Consider the following 25331-nt stretch of genomic DNA (forward strand, 5'->3'; position numbering starts at 1 on the left):
TATTCCCTTTGCCAGATCGGGGAAGTTCTCCATTATTTGTTCAAATAAGTTTTCAATTTTTTGTTCTTCTTCTGCTCCTTCTGGCACCCCTATAATTCGGACGTTGGAACATTTCAAGGTGTCCTGGAGGTTCATAAGCCTCTCCTCATTTTTCCAAGTTCTTGTTTCTTCATTCTTTTCTGGTTGGATGTTTGTTTCTTCCTTCTGGTCCATACCATTGATTTGAGTCCCAGTTTCCTTCTCATCACTATTGGTTCCCTGTACATTTTCCTTTGTTTCTCTTAGCATAGGCTTCATTTTTTCATCTGTTTTTCGAATAGATTCAACCAAGTCTGTGAGCATATTGATAACCAGTGCTTTGAACTGTGCATCCGATAGGTTGGCTATCTCTTCGTCGCTTAGTTGTATTTTTTCAGGAGCTTTGAAGTGTTCTGTCATTTGGGCCATTTTTTTGTTTGTTTGTTTGTCTTGGCGCGTCTGTTACTTTAAGGGGCGGAGCCTTAGGTGTTCACCGGGGCGGGGTAATGCTGGTCGCTGCGCTGTGACGCTGTATGTGGGGGAGGGGCCGAGTGGGAGCAATGGCGCCCGCCTCACTCTCCTCCGGATTTCAATCTTCCACTCTGATACCCACAATCAAACTGGGCCACTCTGGTGCTGGTTCCCGAGTAAGTGGGCCTGTGCACACTCTAGGCCCCTGTGGGTCTCTCCAACGACCTCTCCTGTGAGGCTGGGAGTCTCTCCTGCCGCCCCAACCCCCAGGGGCGCTTTCAATCAGAGGTTTGAGGCTTTATTTCCCCGAGCTGGAGCCCTGGGTTGTGCAGCGGTCTGCTTCACTGCCCGCCATTAGTCCGGTTTATCTGTGGGCGAATGTGGTGCCGCAAGGTGCTACCCGCCACTCTGCCTGCCCCGCTCTCCGCCACTCTGAGTCCGGCCCTCTGGGTTTATCTGTGCAAATGTGGGACCGCAGGGTCTGCTAGTGCTCGGACTGCCTGCACCATTCGTCCCACACTCCGCCAGTCTCAGTCCCGCCACAGCCACGCGAGTCTTCTCCACCCCGGTGCCCGTCTCCGCCCCTCCTACCAGTCTGGATGAATGATTATTTTCTGTTTCCTTGGTGTCAGTCCCCCTTGCTGTTCGATTCTCTGTCAGTTCTGGTTGTGCGAGGAGGCGCAGTGTGTCTACCTACGCCGCCATCTTGGTTCCTCCCTACCCCATTAATATATTTTTAAAAAATAGTCATTGACATGCTACTAACATGGAATTATTGAATTTCATGAATGAAATATTTAATAACATATTTATATGAAATATATTATGGGGGCTGGTTTTATCTCTCTATTGCATTCTTTAATTAATGAATGGATCCCCATATTTTATTTAAAACTATTTTTTATGATTAGTAACATAATTCTATACATGGGTCTAAATGAATTCATGTTTTAAATTAAGTGAAAAAAATGACTATCTCCTGTCAACTGTTCCATATTAGTCCGTTTTGATTCCCCAGGGCTATTTGTCATCACATTAGACCAGCAGCTGCTATAGCCATGCATCTGTCACATGTTCCCAAGTAGTCTAGTTCCCAGGACAAATAGACAGAACCAATAGATAAGAGCAAAAATCCAAAAAGGGTTCTGTCAGAGATCTATCTTTCCACTCTAGGAAGTTATACGTGTTATAATATGCAAGCACAAAAAATATTGTACTCAAGGTTGCATGCAATGAAAAAATTGAAAAGAAAATCTAGAGAATAATATAAGCTATTTCCATGATTAAAACCGTCATATCTCTGCCACACTTTCAGTTATACCAACATAAGTTTAATGAGGCTATGTATCCCTGTGTGAGTTTCTGTGTATGTGTGTGTGTGTGTGTCTACTATGTGGGAGACTGTCTTGTGTCAACGTACCTGTGTCTCTGTGTGTGTCTGTCAGTGTTTGTGAATCTGTTGTGTCTTGGGGGCAGGTCCAGGAGGTGGGCCTGTAGTGGTATAAAAGAAAGGACTGAACCCATTTCTACTGGAATCTACCTTTCACTGGATAAGAAAAGAGAAGTGTATTTTTATTACAAAAAGAAGCCCCTGAACAATAGAAGAAATAACTGAGTAACATTATACCTATAAGTTTAAAACTTTTAAAATAAAACTTTATTTAAAGTGAAATGCATGTTCATTATTTTATGCTTCAAATAAATGAATCTGACCATCTATTGACAACCACTTGATATATGCACTTCCAGATATTTTTATGTATATAGACATGAATATTTTTGCAAAATGGAATTATCCTAATAAATAATTTTTTTAGAAATAAGGAATGAAATCAATAAATTCTTGTTCATTCTATCTCTAACACATATCTGTATATGTGTGTGTGTATGTGTGTGTGTGCATATAGAGAGATAGATAGCACAGTGCAGGGGGTGTGGAAGGCATTCAGAAAATATCCATTAATAAATGGAGGAACACTTTGTTCTGTCTTTTCCCTTTGCATGTTTATATATCTACTTATGAATTTCATGGGAAGTGAAGACTTTTGGCTCTTTGTTATATATGTTACAAATGTCATTTTCCCTATTTATATTTAATTTTAATTTTCCTTTTCCAAAAGAATAGAAAATATTTGAACATATAGTTTGATTTAACTGCATAAAAAAGTCATCTGATTTAACAGAAATGGTGTTTTATTGTGATTTTTTAAAAAATGCAATATATAGGAGCAAAGTGCTGAATGCATCTCAGTAGAGGGTCTGCTCTATTTAAATATATAGGAATGATATATAGATATTAGTAGCATGGACTGTGCCTAACAGCAGCACATTTCTGAGCCAGACAGATTTGGCTTTTATCTCATTTCTGCCCCTCAGCAGCTGTGTGACGACGTAGAATCACTTAAAGCCTCTGAGCACCTGTAAATTGGGGATATTCTGGCCTCCCTCCCTGAGTTAGTGCCCAACAAATGGTCTGTCTGTGGCATTGCATTCCTGCATAGGTATTTCCAAAGTGGATATTTATTCTTAAGTATGGGAAAAAAACTAGATGTAGGTCTCCAGATCTGGCTAAGTTTCTCTGCCCAAAATTTGACGATAACATAAATTTTTTTTCTATTTTTTGCCATTATTATTTTTAAGTGCCCTGGTTTTGCTTTGTCAGGTTTTGTACTTCTTAGAGAGAACTTTTTTTTTCTCCTCTCTCTCTACCAACCTTGTTGACTAAAAGCCAAGTACTCTGTGTTCTTAAGTTTTCCCTTGAAAGAATTTTGGTATAATGAAATGATATACTCCATTAACTTTAGTTCAGTAAAAGGAACACCACGAAGTGCTTTAGTACACTTCATAGTGTTCCTTTTAGTGCACATTACTTTCTAGAACATTACTGAACTAGAAATCTAACTTTGCTATTGCAGTGTGTTGCCGTCAATATGTAAAACATAGAAAGTCTGTTAAGCTTTTAATGTGACTGTTGTACAAAGTCTACATCTCGTGGCCGCCTTTATAAAGTGTTTACTCAGCCTACAAATATTTAACACTGATCTTACTTATATGGACCTTCTACTAGCAGTTTTATTTATCCAAGCACAAAAGTTTTTATTATTTTCATGAAATTAATTGCAGATGTTTGGAGGAGGGGGAAATCTAGTTTTATAAATATTACTTTTCCTGGCAATTGACCTGATAATATTTACTTGCTAAATAAAACTTCCTCCTTGTCTAGCCCAGGTCAGAGTATCACAAATTTTGATTTAATTAAGTAGGAATGACATTCACTGCTAATATGTTGCACATTGCCAGAATAGAAATGGTTCATGATGATTTAGTTAAATTGTTATTAAAAATTATGGAGTAAATATGTTTTCACTTGAAAAATACAAGTTATTTTTATTAGAACAACTATTAGTTTATCCTCCCATTATTTAAGGTATTACAAGCCATTCTGAGGAAGAAGCCACAGGAAGAAACATGTGGAAACTATGTTAAACTCTTTCAAGCTTTGCTACAACCAGACAGTGATTAACTGTGCCCCACTGGCCACTGGCCACTGGCCACTGGCTAAGAAACTGACCTGACTCAAAAGAATTGTTGCAGTAACTGCAAGTTTCTGCTTTATATCAAGAGACTAAGTGACTAGGAATTAGAATTCTAAAACTGTAGAATTGCAGGGTCATAAAGGACTTTGGAAATCATAACTCACACTTCACCGGTAAAGAACTTGGAAAACAGTGAGTGACTGGCTAAAGGTCTCAGAAGAATTTGGCTCAATGTATTCAATAGAGTAAAACATACGCAAGCTACTTGCTAATTAAATATTTTAAAAGTCTGTTATGACCTTTGCTATATTTGACTGTTTGAACATTAGCAAGTATCCGTAAACTACAAAATGTACTTTAAAAAAAATGGCTGTGGTATGGATTGTTCAGATAACCCCAGTAACGAGTGAGCAAAAAGAAAAATATTTAACAATTAAGGATGAAAGATGACATGAATTCATGCATGTGGTAGCATGGCATATACATATACACACATGTTTGCACACATGTAAAACTAGTAGAATCTGAATACAGCCAGTGGGTTATACTAAGGTCAATTTCCTGCTTTTCATTTCGTACCATAGCTATGTAGGATGTGGTCATTAGGGGGAACTGGGTGAAGGATAAATGGGACCTGTCTACTATTTTTGCAACTTTCTGTGAATCTGTTATTATTTAAAAATAAAAAGTTTAAAAGTTATGAACAGCTGCTATGAAACCACTTTTTTGTCATAATTAAATATGTATATGCTATAGGTGGTTAGAATTTGATATAAAAATAATTACAACATGTGATCCTGGGGTAGTGCTCACCCATTTGCCCATTCCTTGTGTCTCCTTACCTTGGACTATCCCTAGAAGTTGTCTCTTCTTGACACTCCCCATGAGTAAACTGATGAACATGCATGATTTCAGGGGCCAACTCTATGTTGAAGGCCCCCAAATCATTGTCTGGCCCAGATGTCTCATTGAAACTCCAAGTCTTTATATTCTTCTCACTAGAGCTTAACATGGTGTCTGACACCAAGTAGGCTCTCAAGAAGTACTACACAAATGAATAAATAATGACCTTTCAAAGATAGGGTATTTGCACTGGAAAGCTGTGCATCACCTAAATTTGACATGTAGCAAAATAAAACTAACATTTTCTTCCCACCGCTCTTACACACCCAACCTGCTTCTTCTGCCAATGTCTGTATTTCTCCCATTTCTACTTTCCTCTTATCCAACCAAGCTTTAAAAATTTAAGCTACCTTTGACTCTTTATTTACCATATTATAGCTAAGCAGTTACCTCTTCTGTTTATTTTGCTTGCAAATATTCCTTATATTTGTCCCTTCACCTCCATCTTATCCCTATAGCTACCACTTTTGCCTTATTTTATTACTCAGTGTTTCTAACTTTTCTCCCCATTCTAGTCCTGCTTTACCGTCAGTCTGTCTGGCATGCAAATGTATGGTAAGTGTTTCCTACGCTGCCATTGCCGTCAGTCACTACACAGACTAAGACCGTGGTGACCATAAGTGTTGCTCCCACACACTGAGTGTCCCAGGCCCGGTGTTACCGCACGTAGGTTATCTCACTTCCTCTTTACAACCACCCTAGGAAGTAGGCATTGTTTATCTTCATTTTATAGATAAGGGAAATGAGAGTCCAAGAGATTAAAATGTGTCACATTTTTAAGATAGCAGAGCAAGGACAGGGACTCGGATTAGCCTGGCTCCAATCACTCTGAAAACACCATTTGCCTAAATATAAATACATCTTGTCCAGTCATCGAAACATGCCCAGCAGAACCTCAGCCTGGCAAAAATAAGTGCTCAACATATAGTTCCTGTCACTGCTTTATTAAAAGAGTTGAATTCAGTAGTTTACTGGCTGCAAGCAGCCATCTCTTCTCTCCCACTGTCCTTTGAACTTGCACTACCTGTTTGCTCAAGCTCACTGTGTGCTATCTCTACTGCCTTGATCTCTCAGGTAGATTTTATGGTTTTCTGCTTGCTCCCAGGTGAAAAATTAATAGTATCTTTTTAGTCATTAGAGTCCAGTCCATTGTAATATCCAAACTCTAATCTCATTTTATTTCAAACGTCTTTTCTTTCCCACTTGAGTTTTGTACCAGGCCCGGAAGTCTACAGTGGAGGAGGGAGGGAGGGTCAGCTGCTCTTCCTCTTCAAGGTGCCCCTTCTCCCTCATTGGCACAGCTGTAGGCCTTGTCAGACCTGCAAGAGGGAAGGAGAAAAAGTAAGATGGGGGAAGCTCTTATCTAACTCTGTGGCTGTGCCCAGTATTGGTGCCCTCAGGAGTGGCAAAGAGACAAACATGACCCCCTATGCCTCGTGGAACCCTGCAGGGAATCTCCCACTGCATTTCTGGCTCCAGAGCAACCCTGAGAAGCCCCTGGACTTGCAGCAGTCCTCCTCTCTCACACTGCTCCTTCAGACAGGGTCTGTGTTGTGAGGCATCAGGCTGGGTGCCTTCACAGATGGCCATGTCAAGCCCACACACCTTGCCCCCGACTTACCTTTCCCTCTCTATGTTCTTGCACATAACATGCTCATTTCAGTCTAGCCCCACTGTTTTGCTTATTTTCCTTTCCCACCTTTCCTTCTCTGCCAGTCTGAATGTAATTCCTAGCCAATCTCAATACAAACCTTTTTCCTTGAAGCTCTTCCTGATTTACTCCCTTCTAAAATGATTTTCCCAGTTTGAAGGACTGAGCAGTCTAGTCTATACCAACAAACAAACAAACAAACAAAAAACCACCACCACAACAAAAACAAAAAACAAAAAGTCAGTTTTACCGAAGCATATCCTGGAGAAGAGATAAAAATTATTAATTTTTTAAAAACATTGACCTCCAAGTATACGTGATTTAATATTCTATGCGATTTAATAGGAATCATGCATGAAGCCCCTCTGCACACAGAAATACATGATTGCTCCAAGGAGGAGCAGTAGCGTACTTATTGGAGCTGTGAGCGGAACTAGCTGCTTTTTTCATGGAATATCATTTTCACTTGAAAGAATGACTGCCAGAGAAACTATGGTTATACGGAGTTGAATGTTTGGTGAGATACTTTCTCAAAAATGGAAGAAGTATGTCTGTCATTTCAAGGAAAAAAATGACAGTATTTATTGCCATTGGTAAAGTGGAGCTTTACAGCAAAAACTAGCATTTAGGAAAACTTGCATCTGGCACCATGAACTTGACAACTTGCGCTGGTTTTAAAGATATGTCTCCCCATTGTTTGATACCGCCGCCCCAAGAGGCGGGGCTTAGTTGCCTTCCCTGTGAATGTCAGCCGGACTGTTTCTAGCACGTAAGACAGGGCTGAAGTGATGAGCTGTCATATTGAAATTAGGTTACAAAATGAAGGCGGCTTGTGTCTCAGGTGGATTCTCTTTATCCACCTACCTATCAGAGCTCGCATCGCTTTCATTGGGACAAGCTGCCACACTGTGAGGGAGCTCTAGGAGAGGTAAACCAGCTGCTACATCATTAGGAGACTTGAGCAGCCTGTGGGTAGGCCCACAAGGTAAGGAACTGAGGCTCGCAAGCAACCATGCAAGTGAATCTTAAAGTGGCTCTTCTGAAGTCTGTGAAATGGCGTGGAATTGAGTTTGGAAGTAGATTGTTTCTGAGCCAACAGCTTGACTGAAATCTCTTAAAAGACACTGAGCCAGAAACGCCCAGCTCGTCCACTCCTGGATTCCTGCCCCACAGGAATTGTGAGATCAATGTTTGTTGTTTTATGTTGTTAAATTTGGAGTAATTTGCTACGCAATAATAGATAACTAATACACCAGCTTCCCAAAACTCAAAGACTTTTCTGATAAGTGTGGTGGTGATATTAGCAAAAGGTTTTATTTTAGGGGAGACTAGGGGGAGCAGGGCGTTTGTTTTATAATGAAATGTGTCAATGGAAGGTCTATATAACTTAGACAACTAATATTATCCACATGATAAATGCATGATGTTATAAAATTGTACATCAGTAAAAGATACATTCAAACTGTAAGACAGACCAATATCCCAGGGTCTCTTGACTTCTAATCCTGGGATCCCTTAGTCACATCACATTATTTTTTATAATATTTTCCAGAATTATTACTGGTGTGAGTTGACTGACACTTTATACTTGGGGGTGGGGAGGCAGTACTGAGGGTGAAGAAACCTCTGAAAAATAAGGGATACTGTGTTGACAAAAATTAAAAGGGGTTATCTTTTACAATTAAATCTTTCTGCTGATACTATCCTTGGACTTTATTCCTAAAACCATCATCCATTTCCTTCAAAATGATACATTGCAGAATCCTGTCCCTTGAGCCTTCGTTTTCTTCACAAAGAAATCAGCTACCTTCTGTAGCATTTGTACTTCTTCACAGGCCAGCCCCCTTTGGCCTGAAGGTCTCCGGTATGGCGTTCAGGTGTCAGGTGCAAGGGCTCTAAGGGTGTCCAAGGTCAGGGATGGGTGGTGAGTTGGAGGAGAAGGTAAGGCAACCCGTGGGTACCTGCGGCATATCCGGCAGCGGGGCACTTGGGATTTGGAGACGCTGAGTTCCCGAACACCCACTCAAGCGGTTTAGGACCCTCCCTGTGCCTGTCTCATATATTGAATACATATTACATAGCCTCCCTGTCTCAGGCTCCCTGCCCCCACGTCGCTCCAGCCTGTGGGTGATCTGTCGAAGTCACGCATCACAGCACGTGCAGCGGGGCCTGTGAGGACTGGCCGGAAGGCCCCTGGTCCCAGGCAATGGACGTGGGAGTAGTTGCGTCTTGGAGTGCTGCGTGTGCAGCTCTGGGTGGGAGGTGCGACTGGAGGCGAAGGCTGCAGCTAAGAAGGCCTGCGCTGGCCCTCCGGGAATGCGCGCGGGCAGTGGCCTAGGGTCAGTGTGAGATGGCAGCCTCCACCTGGCGCCTGAACAAGCACCGCTCAGGTGCACCGCAGCCTCATTCACACTCTGCCCTTCCAGGGGAACTGGTCTAGGCGAGGACAGCGCTCGGAGTGGGCAGCTCATTGCCACCGCCCCCCCGGGCCAGCCTCCTGTTTATTGAAAAAATAAAGGCAGGGGGGGATCTTTTATCTTTATTATTTTTTTAATTGGAAACGATGAAAACGAAAGCAATAGATTTTGAGCTGTGGCGAAATTACACTATTAGCTTGAGGGTAAGCTCTATTGTAGAATAAAGGTAGTTTTCAAAAAAACTTAATGATTTTGCTGCAAAAGTTAAGCAATAACAATTTGAAGCTGCATGCACGTGTGACTCCTCAGGTGTTTCTGTTGTCTGTCTTCCTTAACACGCCCATTTAAAGCAGCGGCCTACTCTTATGGATACATTGCTCTGGCTCATTTCCATTATAGCTTTTATTCCCACATCAGGATGACCTTGTATATTTGCGGTTTCTTCTCCCACTAAAATGCCAGCTTGTTGACAGAGGCAGTGATCCCAGGTTTTATTCACCATACTCCCCAGTTTCCTCCTCCACAGTGCCTGGCAGGTCTGTTTAACAAGGAAAATCTTTTCTGATGTTGGCTACCCAAAGCTGACTCTCTTGCTTGCCTGGGTAACGTCCTCTGCATGTCTGGTTTATTACTCTTATATTTTATTGGGATTGTCTCTGAACATATCTTGTTTTATATTGTGTTCCCCTTGATTTAAATCAAGGACCTTTTTGTTCCTTTTTGTATCCCAAGTGCCTGGCATACAGTAAATACTCAGATTTTTATTTAAAAGATGAAAATGATCCATAACAGAATTTCTGATAGTCTGTATCTCTTTCTAAACTTCTTATACCATCTTAAGTAGAGATTTTTCCTAGTGTTGTTACGTCCTCATTTTTCTTGCTGATCTTGAAAGCCTCTCACTCCAACTAAGAGAGGCGGTATGTATAGAGAAAAGAATTCAAAATTTTGAAAATTGAATTTTTCTAAATTGCTCAGAGCCTGGTTTGTCATTTGTATAAAGATATAGTAATACTTAGGTATGGTCCACATAATCATTCAGTGTCCTGTCTTTAAATAAAATCTGAAAAAAAAAAATCTGCCTTTACTACATCTCTTAAAAAAACAAATTGTTCTTTGCTTTTCAATCCTCTAACTGCCAAGATAACACATATTAGACATAATCAGTTTTGAGTTTTACTAACTTCTTCGTGTAAAAATTAAAGAAAACCCCCCACAAATCAGGCCTAGTTATTAATATAAAATTTACATGTAGCCTTCACAATTATTTCTGTACAGAGTAACTTAGAAATTCCTAAGAGCATTGATTGGTTCTGGCTGAAGATAAATGCTGTTAGATCCATTCGCACCTGGTGAATCATGTCTGGTCTGCGCCCAGCTGTGAAGAAGTGTCATCGACTTGCCATCCAAGTGTTGGATCAAGAGAAAGAGGGGAATGTGTCCTCTCGTGTTTTCATTTTTAGCACTGTTGAGTGAACAAAACTTTTTTATAATTATGTAGAATTACACAGAATAACCAGGGTTTTTTTTCATTATGTTCAAACGTTTTTGGTTTGACCAGGAAGACCTGCCTAGGTATCTATTGTCATAGAACTTACCCATTCTATGACAATAACTGAAGGGACCAAAATACAAAATCTGTATTTTTAGGCATGTTCTGCAAGAGGTTACAGCCTAAGTAGGTAAGTCTATAGCTTTTAACCAAAGCCCATAAAAATATGGATTATGGATACTTAAATGTGTTTAATATGTATTTAAATGTATTTGATATTGCTTTCCTTGAAATGTTTCCAACTATAGACGGCCTGTTCCCAGGGGGGAGGAGTCTGTCGGAAGATACACAGCCTCTCAAAAACCTTTTCTTTTGGCCAGTGATGACTGCGGATTTGGTGAGTGAGACATAAGAAAAGAAAGATTTTAATTTACAAAGATTTATTACAAAAATTTTAAGGCTAACATAAGATTTACTTTTCAATCAGAATATTTTACATTCACATAAAATGTTACGTTCATTCATATATAGCTAATTTGTCAAGTGTCCTATAGAGTGCAGTTGTGAAGTATTCACCTCAAAATCTGAGCAAGTTACTAATGAAAGAAATGGCTTGTGTAGGTTCATAGAAAGTAGCAAATACAGGATCTGGCACAAATAACACCCTGTTTTTTATGACAAAATCTTGTATTACAAAATCATAAGCATGTAATTCTGTAACATAACAATATCACACTCAAGCATACCATGTGACATTTTAGGTGAAATGTTCAAATTAAAACTATACATTATTACACCCATATTATTACCCTACTGACCACACTCAAGCAGGCCTTACTTCTGCCAGACCCTGGAGTTTGAGTCTGTACCATTGGATGTATGCTCCAGCAGAGCAAGGGTTTCTGTCTGTTTTGTTCATTACGTAACCCCCAGTGCTGAACAGTGATGACACATAGTAGGTGTTCAATAAATATTGAATAAATGAAAAACGTTCTCTTATCATTATTACTGAAATAGCCTTTAATAATAATTTTTCACAGAAGTTTTTACAGCAATTTGTTCACCAAGTTATTTCATTTAATTTTATTAATATTGAGAAGATGAGTATATTTATAAATTGTTGTTAAACGTCAAGAACTACAGTACATCGACTCAGTCCACGTGATTAGAGAAAGTTTGGAGAAAGTGTACTAGCATTCCCTCCAAACCCTCTTGGGCCTTGTCCAACCCCGGCTCCCTGCTCCTCCCGCAGGGGCGGCAACCACCATCCTGAACTTTATATCTATCATTGTCCTGCTTTTTTCTCTATAGTTTTACCATACATATGTATACTCCTAACAGATTGTTTAATTTTGAATGTTTTGGAACTTTATATAAATTGAATCTGTGCTTTATTCTTCTGTATCTCGCTTTTTCCCATTCAAAATTATCACATTCCTGAGATTTATTCATGATGTTGCATGTAGCAATAATTCCTTTTTACTGCTGTATGGTAACCATTAAGAATACATTATCGTTATTTATTTATTTATTAATTCTATAGTTGATGGATGTTCGGGTTGCTTACAATTTCTTGATATTACATACAATTAGGGCAGCAGGGGACTTTCTAGTACATGTCTCCCGGTGTAAGTGAAGATATTTGTAAGGTGGAAATTGGAGGTCATAGCTAAGCATACCTTTAATTGGACTTGATTATATTGATACTAATTATTTCTCAAAGCAGGTATGCCAACTTACATTCTTCCTACCAGTGTATGAGGGTTTCTGAGCTCCACATCCTTGGTAGTGTTCAGTGCTGGATGCAATAAGGAAACAATGAGAAATGCAAGGAAAACTTGATGAAAATACAATTTGTGAGAGATTTTAACATTTCTTTTTCAGTATAGAGCTAATAGGCAAATATTGGTGGCCTATGAAATAATTAAATAATATAATCAATAAACTCAGTTTATTGTATTTTTATATTCTTTGACAAAACATGTTTCCTTTGTATGACTTATAACATTTATGAAAATGTTGTCGTGTAGATGGACACAAGGGAAACCTTAAAATGGGGAAAGTAGAGATTTTTATAGGTCATATTCTCTGATTTAAAAGCCAATCAAGTAGAAATAAGTAATAAGAGTATCAAATCTCAATTACTTGAAAATTATAAAATATAAGTTATATAGCTCTTGGATCAAAGAAAGCATTGGAAGAAAACTCTTCTTTCAAAAATCTATGGGATAAAGTGAAAGATATGTTTAGAATACATTCATTATTAAAGAAATAAGACAAAAATGGGATAATTTTGCACTTATTTTAAATTCATCCTGAGTATGAATTAAAGAAAAAAAAGAAAGAAAAGTGTATAAGATCAGAAATAATATACATCCAGAAGATTAAAATAATTACATGCAACTGAGACAACATAATTGAGTCTCTTGGATAAGAGGATTTCCTAATAAAACATGTTATCAAAACTGCCCAATAATAAAATTTTAATGTACAAATGGACATATATGACATTTAAAAGTTGGTAAATATAGCTTTTAGAAGATACTAGGATCGTGGCCTGACTGGCGTGGTTCAGTGGCCTGAGGGTCATCCTGCAAAGCAAATGGTCGCTGGTTGGATTCCCAGTCAAGGCGCATGCTTTGGTCACAGGCCTGGTCCCTGGTTTGGGGCGTGTCAGAGGAGGCCAATGGATGTTTCTCTCTCGCACATGGATGTTTCTCTCCCTCTCTTTCTCCCTACCATCACCTCTCTCTAAAAATTAATAAAGAAAATCTTCAAAAAAATACATCAGGATCAAATAGTTCCACAACTGAGTTCTCACTAGTGTTAAAAACCATAAGGAATTTTACTGTAAGTTATAACTCTATTGTAAAAAAGGAAAAGAAAAGAAAGAAAAAGGATTCCCAAATAATTCTGATATTATTCCAGACACTTCTGAAAAATGAAGCCTTCTCAATTCACATGCATACAAATGTAATACTAACCTGTTAAGTACCAAAAAGAAAGCCATGAACCAATCTTTATGAATATAGTTGGAAAAAGTGTAAAGGAAATCTTAGCAAATAAAGGCCAGCCAAATATCAAAGGAATAATACACTATAACCAAATATATATTCTTCTTTTGGGAATGCTAAGATGTTTCCAATATCAGGAAAGCTAATACATGATTTATTATATCAACAAATCGAGGGGGAAAAGTGATTCTATCCATAGACTATGAATTGGAACTTGATAAAATTCAACAACCATTTCCAATAAAAACAAGCAAAATCAGAATAGTAATAGAAGGAACCTAAATATGTTAAGGGTTGTTTAGAATAACATTTGCTGTTAGTTTTTGGGAAGCAGTAAAATATTGAAACCATTTTAATTGAAAACAGGAACAACATAGGCGTTCCTGCTGTGATCATTATAATTCAGCTTTGATTTGGAAGTCCTAGTGAATGTGGCTAAATACAACAAAATAATTGGTATGGAAATAGAAAAAGAAGCAATAAAATTATCATTTCCCCCCCAATGATGCTGAAATCCAAGAGATTAGTGGAAAAAGCTAAGATTAGTTGGACGGGTTTTGGGGGGTGGGGGCACACTACTAGACATAATATGATGAAAAAGAAGAGCGGCAGAGACTTTCCCTAACAGAAAATAAAGCATACTATAAAGCCAGCATACTATAAAGCCACCCTACTCAAGTCAGTATTGTAATGACGTAGAAATAGACAAATAGATCAGGGGGGCAGAATAGAAAGTTCAGAAGTAGTTCTCAATCTTTCTCTGTGTGTGTATATAATAAAAGTGGCATTTCATATCAGTGAGAAAACAATAGTTTATTTAATTAGTGGTACTGAAACAATTAGATATTCAAATAGAAGAAGATAACAACCTAGTAAAAATGGAGAGGTAAATTGAAAAATTTTAAATAGTAAACTAAATTTTTTCTTTCTTATTAAATTTATTGGGGTGACATTGATTAATAAGATCATATAGGTGTCAAGCATACATTTCTGTGATACATGTCTGTATATTGCTTTGTATGCTCACTACCCTAAGTCAAATCATCTTTCACCAATTAATTTTTTAAAAAGAAAACAGAATAGTATTTAGGAGATTACATATATAATTTAGGGCCTGGAAAAACTTTTCTTAACAGGAAAACCATAAGCTTTAAAAAAGAGAATATAGTTTTATTTGACTATATAAATATTTAAAAATAAAAAATTACCTTCATGTTTTTATATACATTTATTTTTTTCAGATAATTCATAAAAGTATTGGTTCTTTACTACTTGAGAAACACGGAATTAGGTTGTTTGTCTCCTGTATTTCTGAGAAACTGAAAGATAAATCTAAAAGTTAGATCAAGTTGAAACATTTTTGACTAGATATATCATAGGTGATATGTTCATATTGCATTATATTCGGAGACACATAATATTTGTTTGCCTCATAATTAGTGATGCTGTATTGACTAGGGGATTAGCATGGTGATGGCCTGATCCTTCCATTGTAAAGCCCAAATCACCACATCGGAGGCCAGTAGAAGCCCCTTCAAGCTGGCTCTAGGTCCTTTTAATAGCACCCCATTAATCTTCAAAGAACTTTTGTCCTTTCTGGCCTGAGATCTCTCCGGTTCACTTCTGCTTGACTAATATAAGCTATTTCTTTAAGGAATCCTGGTTCATTGTAGTGGGGAATAATATTAAAGTCCAGAACCTAGGTACTAGGTACTACTTTCCTACTGAGTTGGCAATGATTCTAGCAATTTAAGTCTGTACAGCTAGGAAAAAAATATATTTTTGAAAATCATTCGTTCATGATGATATTTTCAGTTCTGTTTAACATTACAATGTCTTACTTTGTTCTTTGATTTACTAATTAGGTCTTTTTTTCTCTTTTACTGAAATTCTTAATTCCTAACATTGTTGTTTTTGTTTTTGAAGGCATATACTATTTTATTAGTAGCAATTGGCAAGGAAAGATATTTATTTGTATGGATCTTAATCTGAACTCACACAGAACTTCCCAAGTGTGTTTATTTCTTCCCACTCAGTCCTGGTAGCTTTTTAATTTTTTTATCATTTGTTTTATTGTTGTTCGGATATAGTCATCTCCATTTTCCCACCTCCCACCCTTAATCTTACCCCCCTTTGTCTTTGTCCATGGGTCCTTTATACTTGCTCCTTGATGACCCTTCCCCTTCTTTCCCCCGTTACCCCCCCCATGTTAATAATTCCTAACATTGTTAATCCAAAAGTATGTTTATTCTGTACTATGAGGAAAATAACTTTAAATAAAACCAATATTAATACTACCAAGAAAATGGCTGACTGAAATTCAAAATTTCGTTTTAGTGGGGTTTTTTTTTTTGTCTTTGGAACCCTCTGAACTATGTTCTAAAGTCACTTGAGATAAATAATTTCTAGTTGTGTAACCAACTTAATATACTGCTACATTAAATTTCTTTTCAGTTTTAGGGATCCTATTCTAAAAATAAATATTTTTGAAATGTTTTACATGTACATTCTTTTGATATTTACTGTATTACGTATTTTACTTTACTCACACATTTATCAATACTAATTCCAATAACCTGCTACACTTTTATTTTCTATTCTCAGATATATAGAATAATAGATTGTCGACAATTAATATAGTCAGTATTATTTGCCAGAAAAATGCAGAAGGGGAAATCAAAGACAAATGTTCGCATTGTGTCTCTTTTCCAGTTTTTACTGAGCTCATCTCGATTTAATTAATTCAGTTAATTAGGACATGCCATGTGAGCCAGGATTCACTGTGATGGGTAAAATAGATTAAAATGCAGTGCTTCACATGTGGGGAGGAAAGGTTTTCTTCCCCTAATGTTTGATGAACTTTACATGTGCAGATATGTGTATGTATATAATGTCTTATATGTTCTACGTTTGTCGATCAGTTGGTTCACTCCATGATGAATTTGTTAATGATAAAATATTTCATTCTGCCTGAGACATAAGTAACAAATTTGATGATATTTATTCAGGAAATGTTTATTGTAATACTGTGAAATTGTAAAAGCATGTAAAAGCACTGGCGGAGTATTGGGAATATAGCCTTGAGCAGAGCGGCGGACCTGGACTCGTGGAGTTTACATTGTGATGGGTGAAACAGTCAACAAACACGCCCGACCTTCCTAACTTCCTCCGTTCAACCGAATGCTGGCAATTCCCAGACTCGGCTAACAGTTCTCATGTTGCTAACTCTGTCCACTGTCCAGCCTGTCACTTTACCATAACTATTTGAAGATTTCCAGGCTTACTATATATTAATGGTACAAAACTGAAATTATATAGTTATTAAAGAATTATTAAGAAGAAACCAAATGTTATAAATATGACTGTTTTGAAATATCTTTGAAAAAGCTGTATTTACAAGTATGTAGCAGGTATTTATTTTTGATTTAAAAAGATGATTATTTACCTTCCAGAAGAATTTTGTCTAGGATTTCTTTTGAAGAATGTTCCCCTAGTGCATTTCAAATAATTCAACTTACAAACATCCTACCTCCATACAAGCTGCTTCAAATTCTTATTAGAATTTGTTTTATAAGTATAAAGCACTCTATTTTAAGTTTTAAAAATTAACAATAAATAATTAAAGAAGATAATCATTGACATTTCATCTAACTTTATGTGAAGTAACTAAAGATGCATCAGGGTATAAATATAAGTAAGTAAATAACCCCCCAACTATTACCATAAATGGTCACAAATATACGTGTGGCAGGGTGCAGGGTGGGGTTTTCCGAATCTTGTGATCACCACCACGTCCAGTCTTTTTTCATCAGGGTCAGTAAGCAAGAAAAGACAAAAAGGACTTCATAGCATACCACAGAGCCAGGTTATTCTTAAATTGTGGGAAATATTAGGATAAGAAATGTTTTTCCTGTAGATTTATTAATTTTATAGAATGCCTATGAGGGCAAGAGCTGATGAAAAGAAAACTGAGTGAAACCAGCCGGGGTCTGGGACACTAGGTGGGGAGCACAGGGATAAAAGGAATTAGGGGGGAGAGGGGAGTAGAGAACAGGGAAGAAGCTAAGAGGGAGAAAGTACTTACTACCAGGTGTTGCTGTGAGGTAGACTCTGATAGCCAAGTATCTTGATAGGCCAAATAAAGAGTTTCATTTTCATTTATTTATTTATATTTTTTCTTTTCTTTTAATTTTTTTCATTTTTGTTAAAGTACAGTTGTGTCCATTTTCCTGCCACCACTTTCCCCCACCCCACCCACCCCCACCTCCCACCCTGAATCCTCCCCCCGCTTGGCTTTGTCCGTGGGTCCTTGATACATGTTCCTTGATGACCTTTCCCCATCTTTCCCCGCTTATCCCCCTTCCCTCTCTGCTCTGGTTACTGTCAGTTTGTTCTTTATTGCCATGTCTCTGTTTATATTTCGCTCACTTGTTTGTTTTGTTGATCAGGTTCCACTTGGTGAGATCATATAGTGTTTGACATATACCTGGCTTACTTCACTTAGCATTTTCTTATAGACACCCAGTTTGTGTGTTCACCATTGCTTAATTACATTGTCTTTCGGGCACTGACTGTGCTTTCAAATTGTGAGGTGTCCTGATGGAGGAAGGCAGGTTAAAATCAGTACAGGTGGCTGTGCTGCGGTGGGGAGTGTTCTTAGGACTAAGGACAGTGCGAAAGCTGGAAATCTGTCCACCTCCACATGGCAGAGGAGTCTTCTGATGAACATTTCTCTTTTCCAAACAGTTCCCACCAATAGACATCCAGCAGCCACTTGATACTTGCTGAAGAAAACCATCTAGCTACAATTAAAATATAAAGCTTTAAGTTACAATGGGACTTGAGTTAACCACCTCAAATCCATACTAAATTATAATTGATATGTAGTTCTTGCCAGGTTTGTTAAGGGGAAAATAATGGTCGTCTGAAGTGGGAGAGTACTTGCAGGGGAAAGGCTGAAGAGATTTTAAATGAGACAAACCAAAGACATCATACTTTTGCCAGGGTTGGACGTCGTGACCCTCATTTGGGTAAGGAAAAACAGTCTGTTCAGAAGTCTTTCTGAATTCCTGCTGGTGTTTCTTTTCCACTTGGCATCATATGTGAAGCATTTCTTTTAAAGCACATGCCAACTCGTTTCAGAGGGAGCTTTGTTCTCAGATGATCCATTAATTGAGGTATCATTGCAGAAATTGGAACAAAATTTAATTTGTATTGTAGAACTCCTTAGTGTGGTTCATTTTTCAATCCCCTGTCTCCTCCCCTCGTGCCTCCAAACACACTCTCTTCTCATTGCCAGAGTACTTTCAGGAGATTCTGTAACAAGTTCTCTTGTTATAGAGGCCCATTGTGCAGTAACAAAGAATTCCGGCAGTGAGCTGTGGGCTCTGCCCTTCCCTGCCTTCCTGAGTGCAAGGCTGCCCTCATAGCTCACTGATGGTAGAGGACAAGCTTGCCAAGCACTAGGAGCCCAAGCAAGAACTCACCATGCCAATCAAACCCGTTGGATGGATATGTGGGCAGGTGTTGAAGAACTTTTCTGGAAGAAGTACACACAATCTTGTTGTAAAGGGGCTAGGGCGTGGGAAGCTGGGAATAAAGTCCCCTGGGGTGGGCTTGCTTTTCCAGTCCCCTAGGCAAGGATACAGTGTTCCATGTTCTTTTTAAAGCTCTTTTTTTAAGGCTCTTTTTTAAAGCTCTTTTTTTCATCTAACTTCTTTTCATCTTAGTCGAGGGGATCCAGAAAACAATCATGGACCTTATTGATGAGTTTAAAGATGAGTTTCCTACCATCCTAAGATTATCACAGTCTAATCAGGTAATGTAATTTTATAACTGAACAGAATTATAAAAAGTATATTGTATTTTTAGTATCATACCAATTATTTAATGCTTGGTTTTGAGATCAGTGTTTGAAGATTAGGAAAACAATTTTACTTCAAAAAAACAAATTTCAACTGTTACTCATTGGGGGAGATTGGAGATAAAGAAGTTCCATAGATAGATAATTAAGTTTAAAGACAGACTGTATTGTTAGATTGAAAATCTAGAACTCTCTCATAACCCAATTGCAATGTAGTTTACTTTAGACTTGCTTAATGAAAAGTCAGAAAAATACCTAGATATACTTTAATTAAAATATCTGGTAGTAAAATAAGTGGAAAAAGTAATTCACCAATTATAACAATGGAACGATAAGTATTGTTTGAATGTGTGTTTTGTGTGGAAAGAAAACAGTGATATGAATTTAACAAAGTATATATGTATATATTGTAAACATCTGTTCCAAAAAGGATTTGAAATATAAAACCCTGGGATTAGAAGAGAGGGTAGGGAGAAATTTTGAGGATATATATGGTCAGGAAAAAGCAACACCATGTTTAGGGAGCATGTGTGACCTACTTTACTCAAAAGTACACAGCTCTTAAAGGAACAGTGTTGTTTCAGTCATTGTGCCCACAGTCGGAATGGAATGCATTGTAAAGTGACATGGTTCAGTAACAACCTGCTCACTCAGAAGTCAGCTTTTGGCAATGTCAAGCGTGAGAAGCACAGTCAGCACCTGCAAGTAAACAACAACAGCAATGAAAACACTGATAACAGTAATCACAAAGTCTACATATTTCATTCCAGAGAACGAGGTATTAGAGCTACCTTTAACCATTCACCCAGGCACCCAGGCATCAGATGTTAACTATGCTTTACTACTGCATGGGAATGGGGAGAGGGAATACAGAGATACACATAATAGGATTCTTTTAGTCACTGAGCTTAATTTAACGGAGACCAAGTTACAAACAAGTAATTACATTAGAATATGGTAAGAGGTATACCCAGTTTAGAGGAATGAATCACTCCACCTAGAGCGGTCAGAGAGGGCTTCATGAAGGAAGGATGCTTAAATTGAGTTTCAAAGGATGAATAGGAGTTTTCAAGGTGAAGAAAGGGAGAAGGTATTGGGGTAGCAGGAGAGAATATTTCAAAGGAAGCAGTGTCAGGCCAGAAACTATGGAACAGCTGTTCCCTGGTCTGGGATCTAGACTTTGGGGCAGGGATACTGAAGCAGCGTTACCTGGATGCATCCAGATGGCTCTAGTCTAAGTGCAGCGGAGCAAATCTTAACATCTCCAGGGGGCAGATTGGATTTTGCAATACTATATCTTAGACTTAGTGTCTCCTTGCTTCCCCTCTTTGCATTGCCCTAGTCTTGGTGTAATGTCTTCTGAAATGCTGGAGAGTTATTTTGGGGTGGGGGTGGGGAACTGTGCTCTGGAGTATAAAGGAAAGAGATGGGCAGGTGACCATGCCTGGTCTGGGATGTCACATGCGCAGATGTCACTGCCGGCACACTAGTGGCAGTAATTATTGGGAGAGCCTCTCAGGAAGCCAGAGACAAACCTGGAAAACCCCATTGCCCCTTCAGGTGTGATTCTCCAACCATTGCCAATAAGAGAGAAACAAGGGATTTTATTTAATCAAAAAAAAAGTTCCAGGTTTCTTTACAACTCCCTTCATGTCTCCCCACCCTGTATAGCCCCATTATCACTAGAGACACAGCATGTTTTCTGGTGAAACAGGAGAGTAAATAGGAAGTAAAGAAAGAACCCTTACTTCCTATTTCCAAATCATCGAGATCATTTACTTATAAGAACCTTACCCCACTCAGAGAAGAATATAAATACAGTTAAAGCTTCTTCATTGATCATTTCCAAAACATGTAACATTGTTCTTCCCCCATCATTTACTGTGAAGAATGTGTTGCTGAGATTGGCAGGGACCCTAAGTACTTAGGTAATAAGGTAACACATTGAAGTTAATTGCTCTTCAAAAATGAATTATCCAGAAAACAATACTAATACTTCATTGTGAACTTGATTATTTTTAACAGGTCAGATTGTGAATGCTGCAAATGTTAGTATTTCCATGACGCTCCATAGTTCCCAAATGCTCTGAAAGGAAAGGTTTTAAGAATGCTTGGAGGGCTTTATTAACTGGATTGTATTTCAAAATTCTAGATTGTGTGATTAGTATTTAAATAATATTTTAAATACTAAATAATAATAATATTTTAAAAATTATCATTTTAGGTATTTATTTATTTAAGAAAAAGCCATCTTGCAAAAAAAAAAGATTTGATGGGAGCGATAGTGGAGTTTTTATAGAGGAATCTACCAGGCTAATAATAGTTACTACTACATAGTTCTTCATGACTAGAGATTTTGAAGGAAATTTTTTTCTGGGGCTGGGTAAAGTTAACTTTAGAATGTCGGTTTGAGGTTGTGGGTTCTGAGGTCCTGTGTGCTCCATTCCCTCCGTCCCAATCTGCCCAGCCCTCCATACCCTCAGCATCTGCTTCCTTTAGTAATAAGTGAGTTTTTAAGATTTTACACTTACAAATTGCAGATGATTTCCATACGAGGATATAAGGACTTAAACAGTAAAGCTTTAAATTTGAACACATGAAAAAAGCGTACTACAATTGGAGAATTAAAATTTTTTAATTCAGATGATCTTCACTGAAATGAGGGAAATCTTTTGTGGTAAACAAGGTCAATATTTGTGGCTTATAATTATGAAAGATAATTATATGTTTTATTTTGTAATTATCTTGCACTTACCTATATGCTAAAAAATTGGGAATTACAGACAGAACATACTAGAATCCATGCAAAATTTGGAATTTTCAACTCTAGATGTACTTTTTCTGAATTCTCTATGCTTTAAAAAAAGTGGGACAAAAACTACTGGGGATGCACCAATAACGTCTGGAAACTGCTTATGTTGGTATTAAGGTCTCTAAATATAATGAGAGCAGGACTGTAACCAGAATGTTCTATAATTGAATCATATTTATGTCTTTGGTCAGTTGTTTCTTGTGGGGACGATCATTGTTGTGAAAGTTACAAAGTGCAGTGTGAGCTAAAAATTTCCTCGGTGGTTTCTAGTTTAATATTTGGTATATTGGTCTGATATTTTTCATATTAACTCGTTATACTTTTCCTGATACTCCATACATTTTAACTTGCATTTATAGAGCTCCTGCTGTGTGTCAGACACTACTCTAGGCACTGGAAAAAGATGGGCGAGCCCAAATGGATATAAAACACTACCATGGAACTTAAATACTACTCAAGCAGAAAATCAATAAACAAGGAAAAAAAACATATATTAATGATAGGTCTTGAGGAGCAGGGAAAATACAGCAGAGAAAGGATATGAAGTAGGGGTAGAGATAGGGAGAACAATTGATGGTTAAGACCTTGTGTGTCTTAATGAGAAAGTGATTCTTGAATTAAGACCTGGAGCAAGTGAGGAAAAGAACCTTGGTACCCTTGAGGGAGTAAATGGCACAGCTAGTGCGAAGTCCCTGAGGGTGGGGGCATACCTAACAAGTTCAACAAATATTGAGGAGGGAAGAGGAGGTGAAAAGAGAGGAGGCTGGAGAGGTAAAGGAGAGGCCACCTTTGTAGGGCCTTGTAGACCACAGCATGTACTTCAGCATTTACACTGAGCGCACCAGAAGCCACTGAAGCAGTTGAGCAGAAAAGATATGATCTAACATTAGTTTTCACTGTAGCTCTCTGGCTGACGTGTTGAGGAAAAGAATGAAAACAGGCAAGGGCAGGAGCAGGAAGACTACTGAGGAGACTAATTTACTAGTCTGGAGAAGAGACGATGGTGGTATATAAATGAAATGAACTGGGTATTGGTACTGGAACAGTGAGAAGTGCTCACATCCGGGGGCTAGTCAGAGGAAAAATCTTGAATAGGATTTGCTGACAGGCTGGCTTTATAGATGTAGTGTAGTAAGCTGATGTAATAGAAATTGGAGTTCAGTGTTAAAACTGCTGATGATAGAGAAATGGGAATGACTCTAGAAAAAATAAAAATGAAAAGGGAAAGCAGGATATATGTTGAAAGAATGGAGCTCAGATAGAGAAATCTGGAGCAGGATTCTTGAAGCCATCTGATTAACTGATGCTAGTTTCCTTTGGTAAATGGTCTATAAGTACCTTTGTGTGTCTCTGAGGTGTTGGTGGTGGTTGGGGGTGGTTGGGGCTGACATTTGGTGATATGGTCAGATGAAGACAATGATGATGCAAAGAATCATCTAAACTTGTGTACTTTGCAAACAATCTCAGGATGCTTAATTAAGCCAAGAGTATACAACAAAATATTGGCAATCCAGACCAAGCAGTATATTAAGAAGATCATAGACCATGATCAAGTAGGATTCACCTCAGGGATGCAAGGATGGTACATATTTGCCAATCAGTAAACATAATATAACACAAACAAAATGAAGGACAAAAACCACATGATCATATCCATAGATGCTAAAAAAGCACTTGATAAAATCCAGTACCAATTTATGATAAACACAGCAAAGTAGGCTACTGCCAACATCATACTCAATGGGCCAAAACAAAAAGCTTTTCCTTTAAGATCAGGAACAAGAGAAGGGTGTCTGCTTTTACAACTCTTATTCAACATAGTACTGGAAGTTCTAGCCACAGCAATTAGAGAAGAAGAAAAAATAAAAGGCAACCAAACTGGAAAGGAGGAAGCAAAACTGTCATTATTTGTAATGACATGATGGTGTACATAGAAAACCCTATAGTCTCCACAAAAAAACTACTCAATCTAATAAGTAAATTTGCCAAAGTAGAGCAATGCAAAGTCAATATTCAGAAATCAATGCCAGTTTTGTACACCAACAATGAACTATCAGAAAGAGAAACTAGGAATACTAATCCCACTTGCTATATAGCAACAAGAAAAATAAAGTGCCTGGAAATAAATTTAACTAAGGATGTAAAACACCTGTACTTGGAAGACTATAGAACACTGAAGAAAGAAATTGAGGACAATAAATGGAAGCATGTACTGTGTTAATGGAGTAAAAGAATGAACATTATTGAAATGTCCAGAGTACCCAAAACAATCTATAGATCTAACACAATTCCAATTAAAATACCAATGACATATTTCACTGATCTAGGACAAATATGCCAAAAATTTATATGGAACCAAAAAAGACCCTGAATAGCTTCAGCTATCTTGAGAGAGAAAAAAAAAGTTGGAGGGATCACAATACCTGATATAAAACTATACTATAAGGCCACTATAGTCAAAACAGTGTGGTTCTGGCATAAGAACAGACACATAGATCAATGGAACAGAACAGAGGGTCCAGAAATAAACTCATGTCTCTATGATCAATTAATATTTGGCAAAGGGGATATGAGCATATAATGGAATAAAAACAGCCTCTCCAATAAATGGTGTTGGGAGAACTGAACTGGTACATGCAAAAAAATGAAACTAGACCACCAACTTATATCATACACCAGAATAAACTCAAATAGATAAAAGACTTAAATACCATAAAAGTCCCAGCAGAAAATTAATGCAGTAAAATTTCAGATATCCAGCCCTGGCTTCTGTGGCTCAGTGGATTGAGTGCCAGCCTACAAACCAAAGGGTCCCAGGTTGGATTCCCAGTCCAACATGCCTGGGTTGCAAGCCAGGTCCCCAGTAGGGGGCGCGTGAGAGGCAACCACACATCCATGTTTTTCTCCCTCTCTTCCTATCTCCCTTCCCGTCTGTCTAAAAATAAATAAAGTCTTTTAAAAAATTTCAGATATCCCACGTAGCAATATTTTTGCTGATATATCTCCTAGGGCAAGGGAAGTAAAAAAAAATAAACAAATGGGACTACCTCAAATTAAAAAGCTTCTGCACAGCTAAAGAAACAATCATCAAAATGAAAAGGGAACTGACTGTATGGGGAAATATATTTGCCAATGAGACGGCGGAAAAGGGTTT

The 25331-nt window shown here is 37.9% G+C and overlaps 1 protein-coding gene across 2 annotated transcripts in view; it reads left to right on the top strand.

Moving 5' to 3' along the window:
* Positions 1 to 18855: 18855 nt before the first annotated feature.
* Positions 18856 to 25331, top strand: part of SPATA9 (spermatogenesis associated 9) — a 28138-nt gene continuing 21662 nt past the window's right edge. The window contains exons 1-2 of one of the 2 annotated variants that reach the window (XM_053911756.1): positions 18856 to 19025; positions 19232 to 19320. In XM_053911756.1, the coding sequence (XP_053767731.1) occupies positions 19010 to 19025; positions 19232 to 19320 (105 nt within the window). In that variant the 5' untranslated portion in view covers positions 18856 to 19009. Of the gene's footprint in view, positions 19051 to 19231; positions 19321 to 25331 lie in introns of both variants that reach the window. The other variant, XM_024563642.3, reaches the window with a different exon arrangement.

The sequence above is a fragment of the Desmodus rotundus genome, chromosome 1, assembly GCF_022682495.2.
Source record: "Desmodus rotundus isolate HL8 chromosome 1, HLdesRot8A.1, whole genome shotgun sequence".
NCBI classification, from domain to species: Eukaryota; Metazoa; Chordata; class Mammalia; order Chiroptera; family Phyllostomidae; genus Desmodus; species Desmodus rotundus.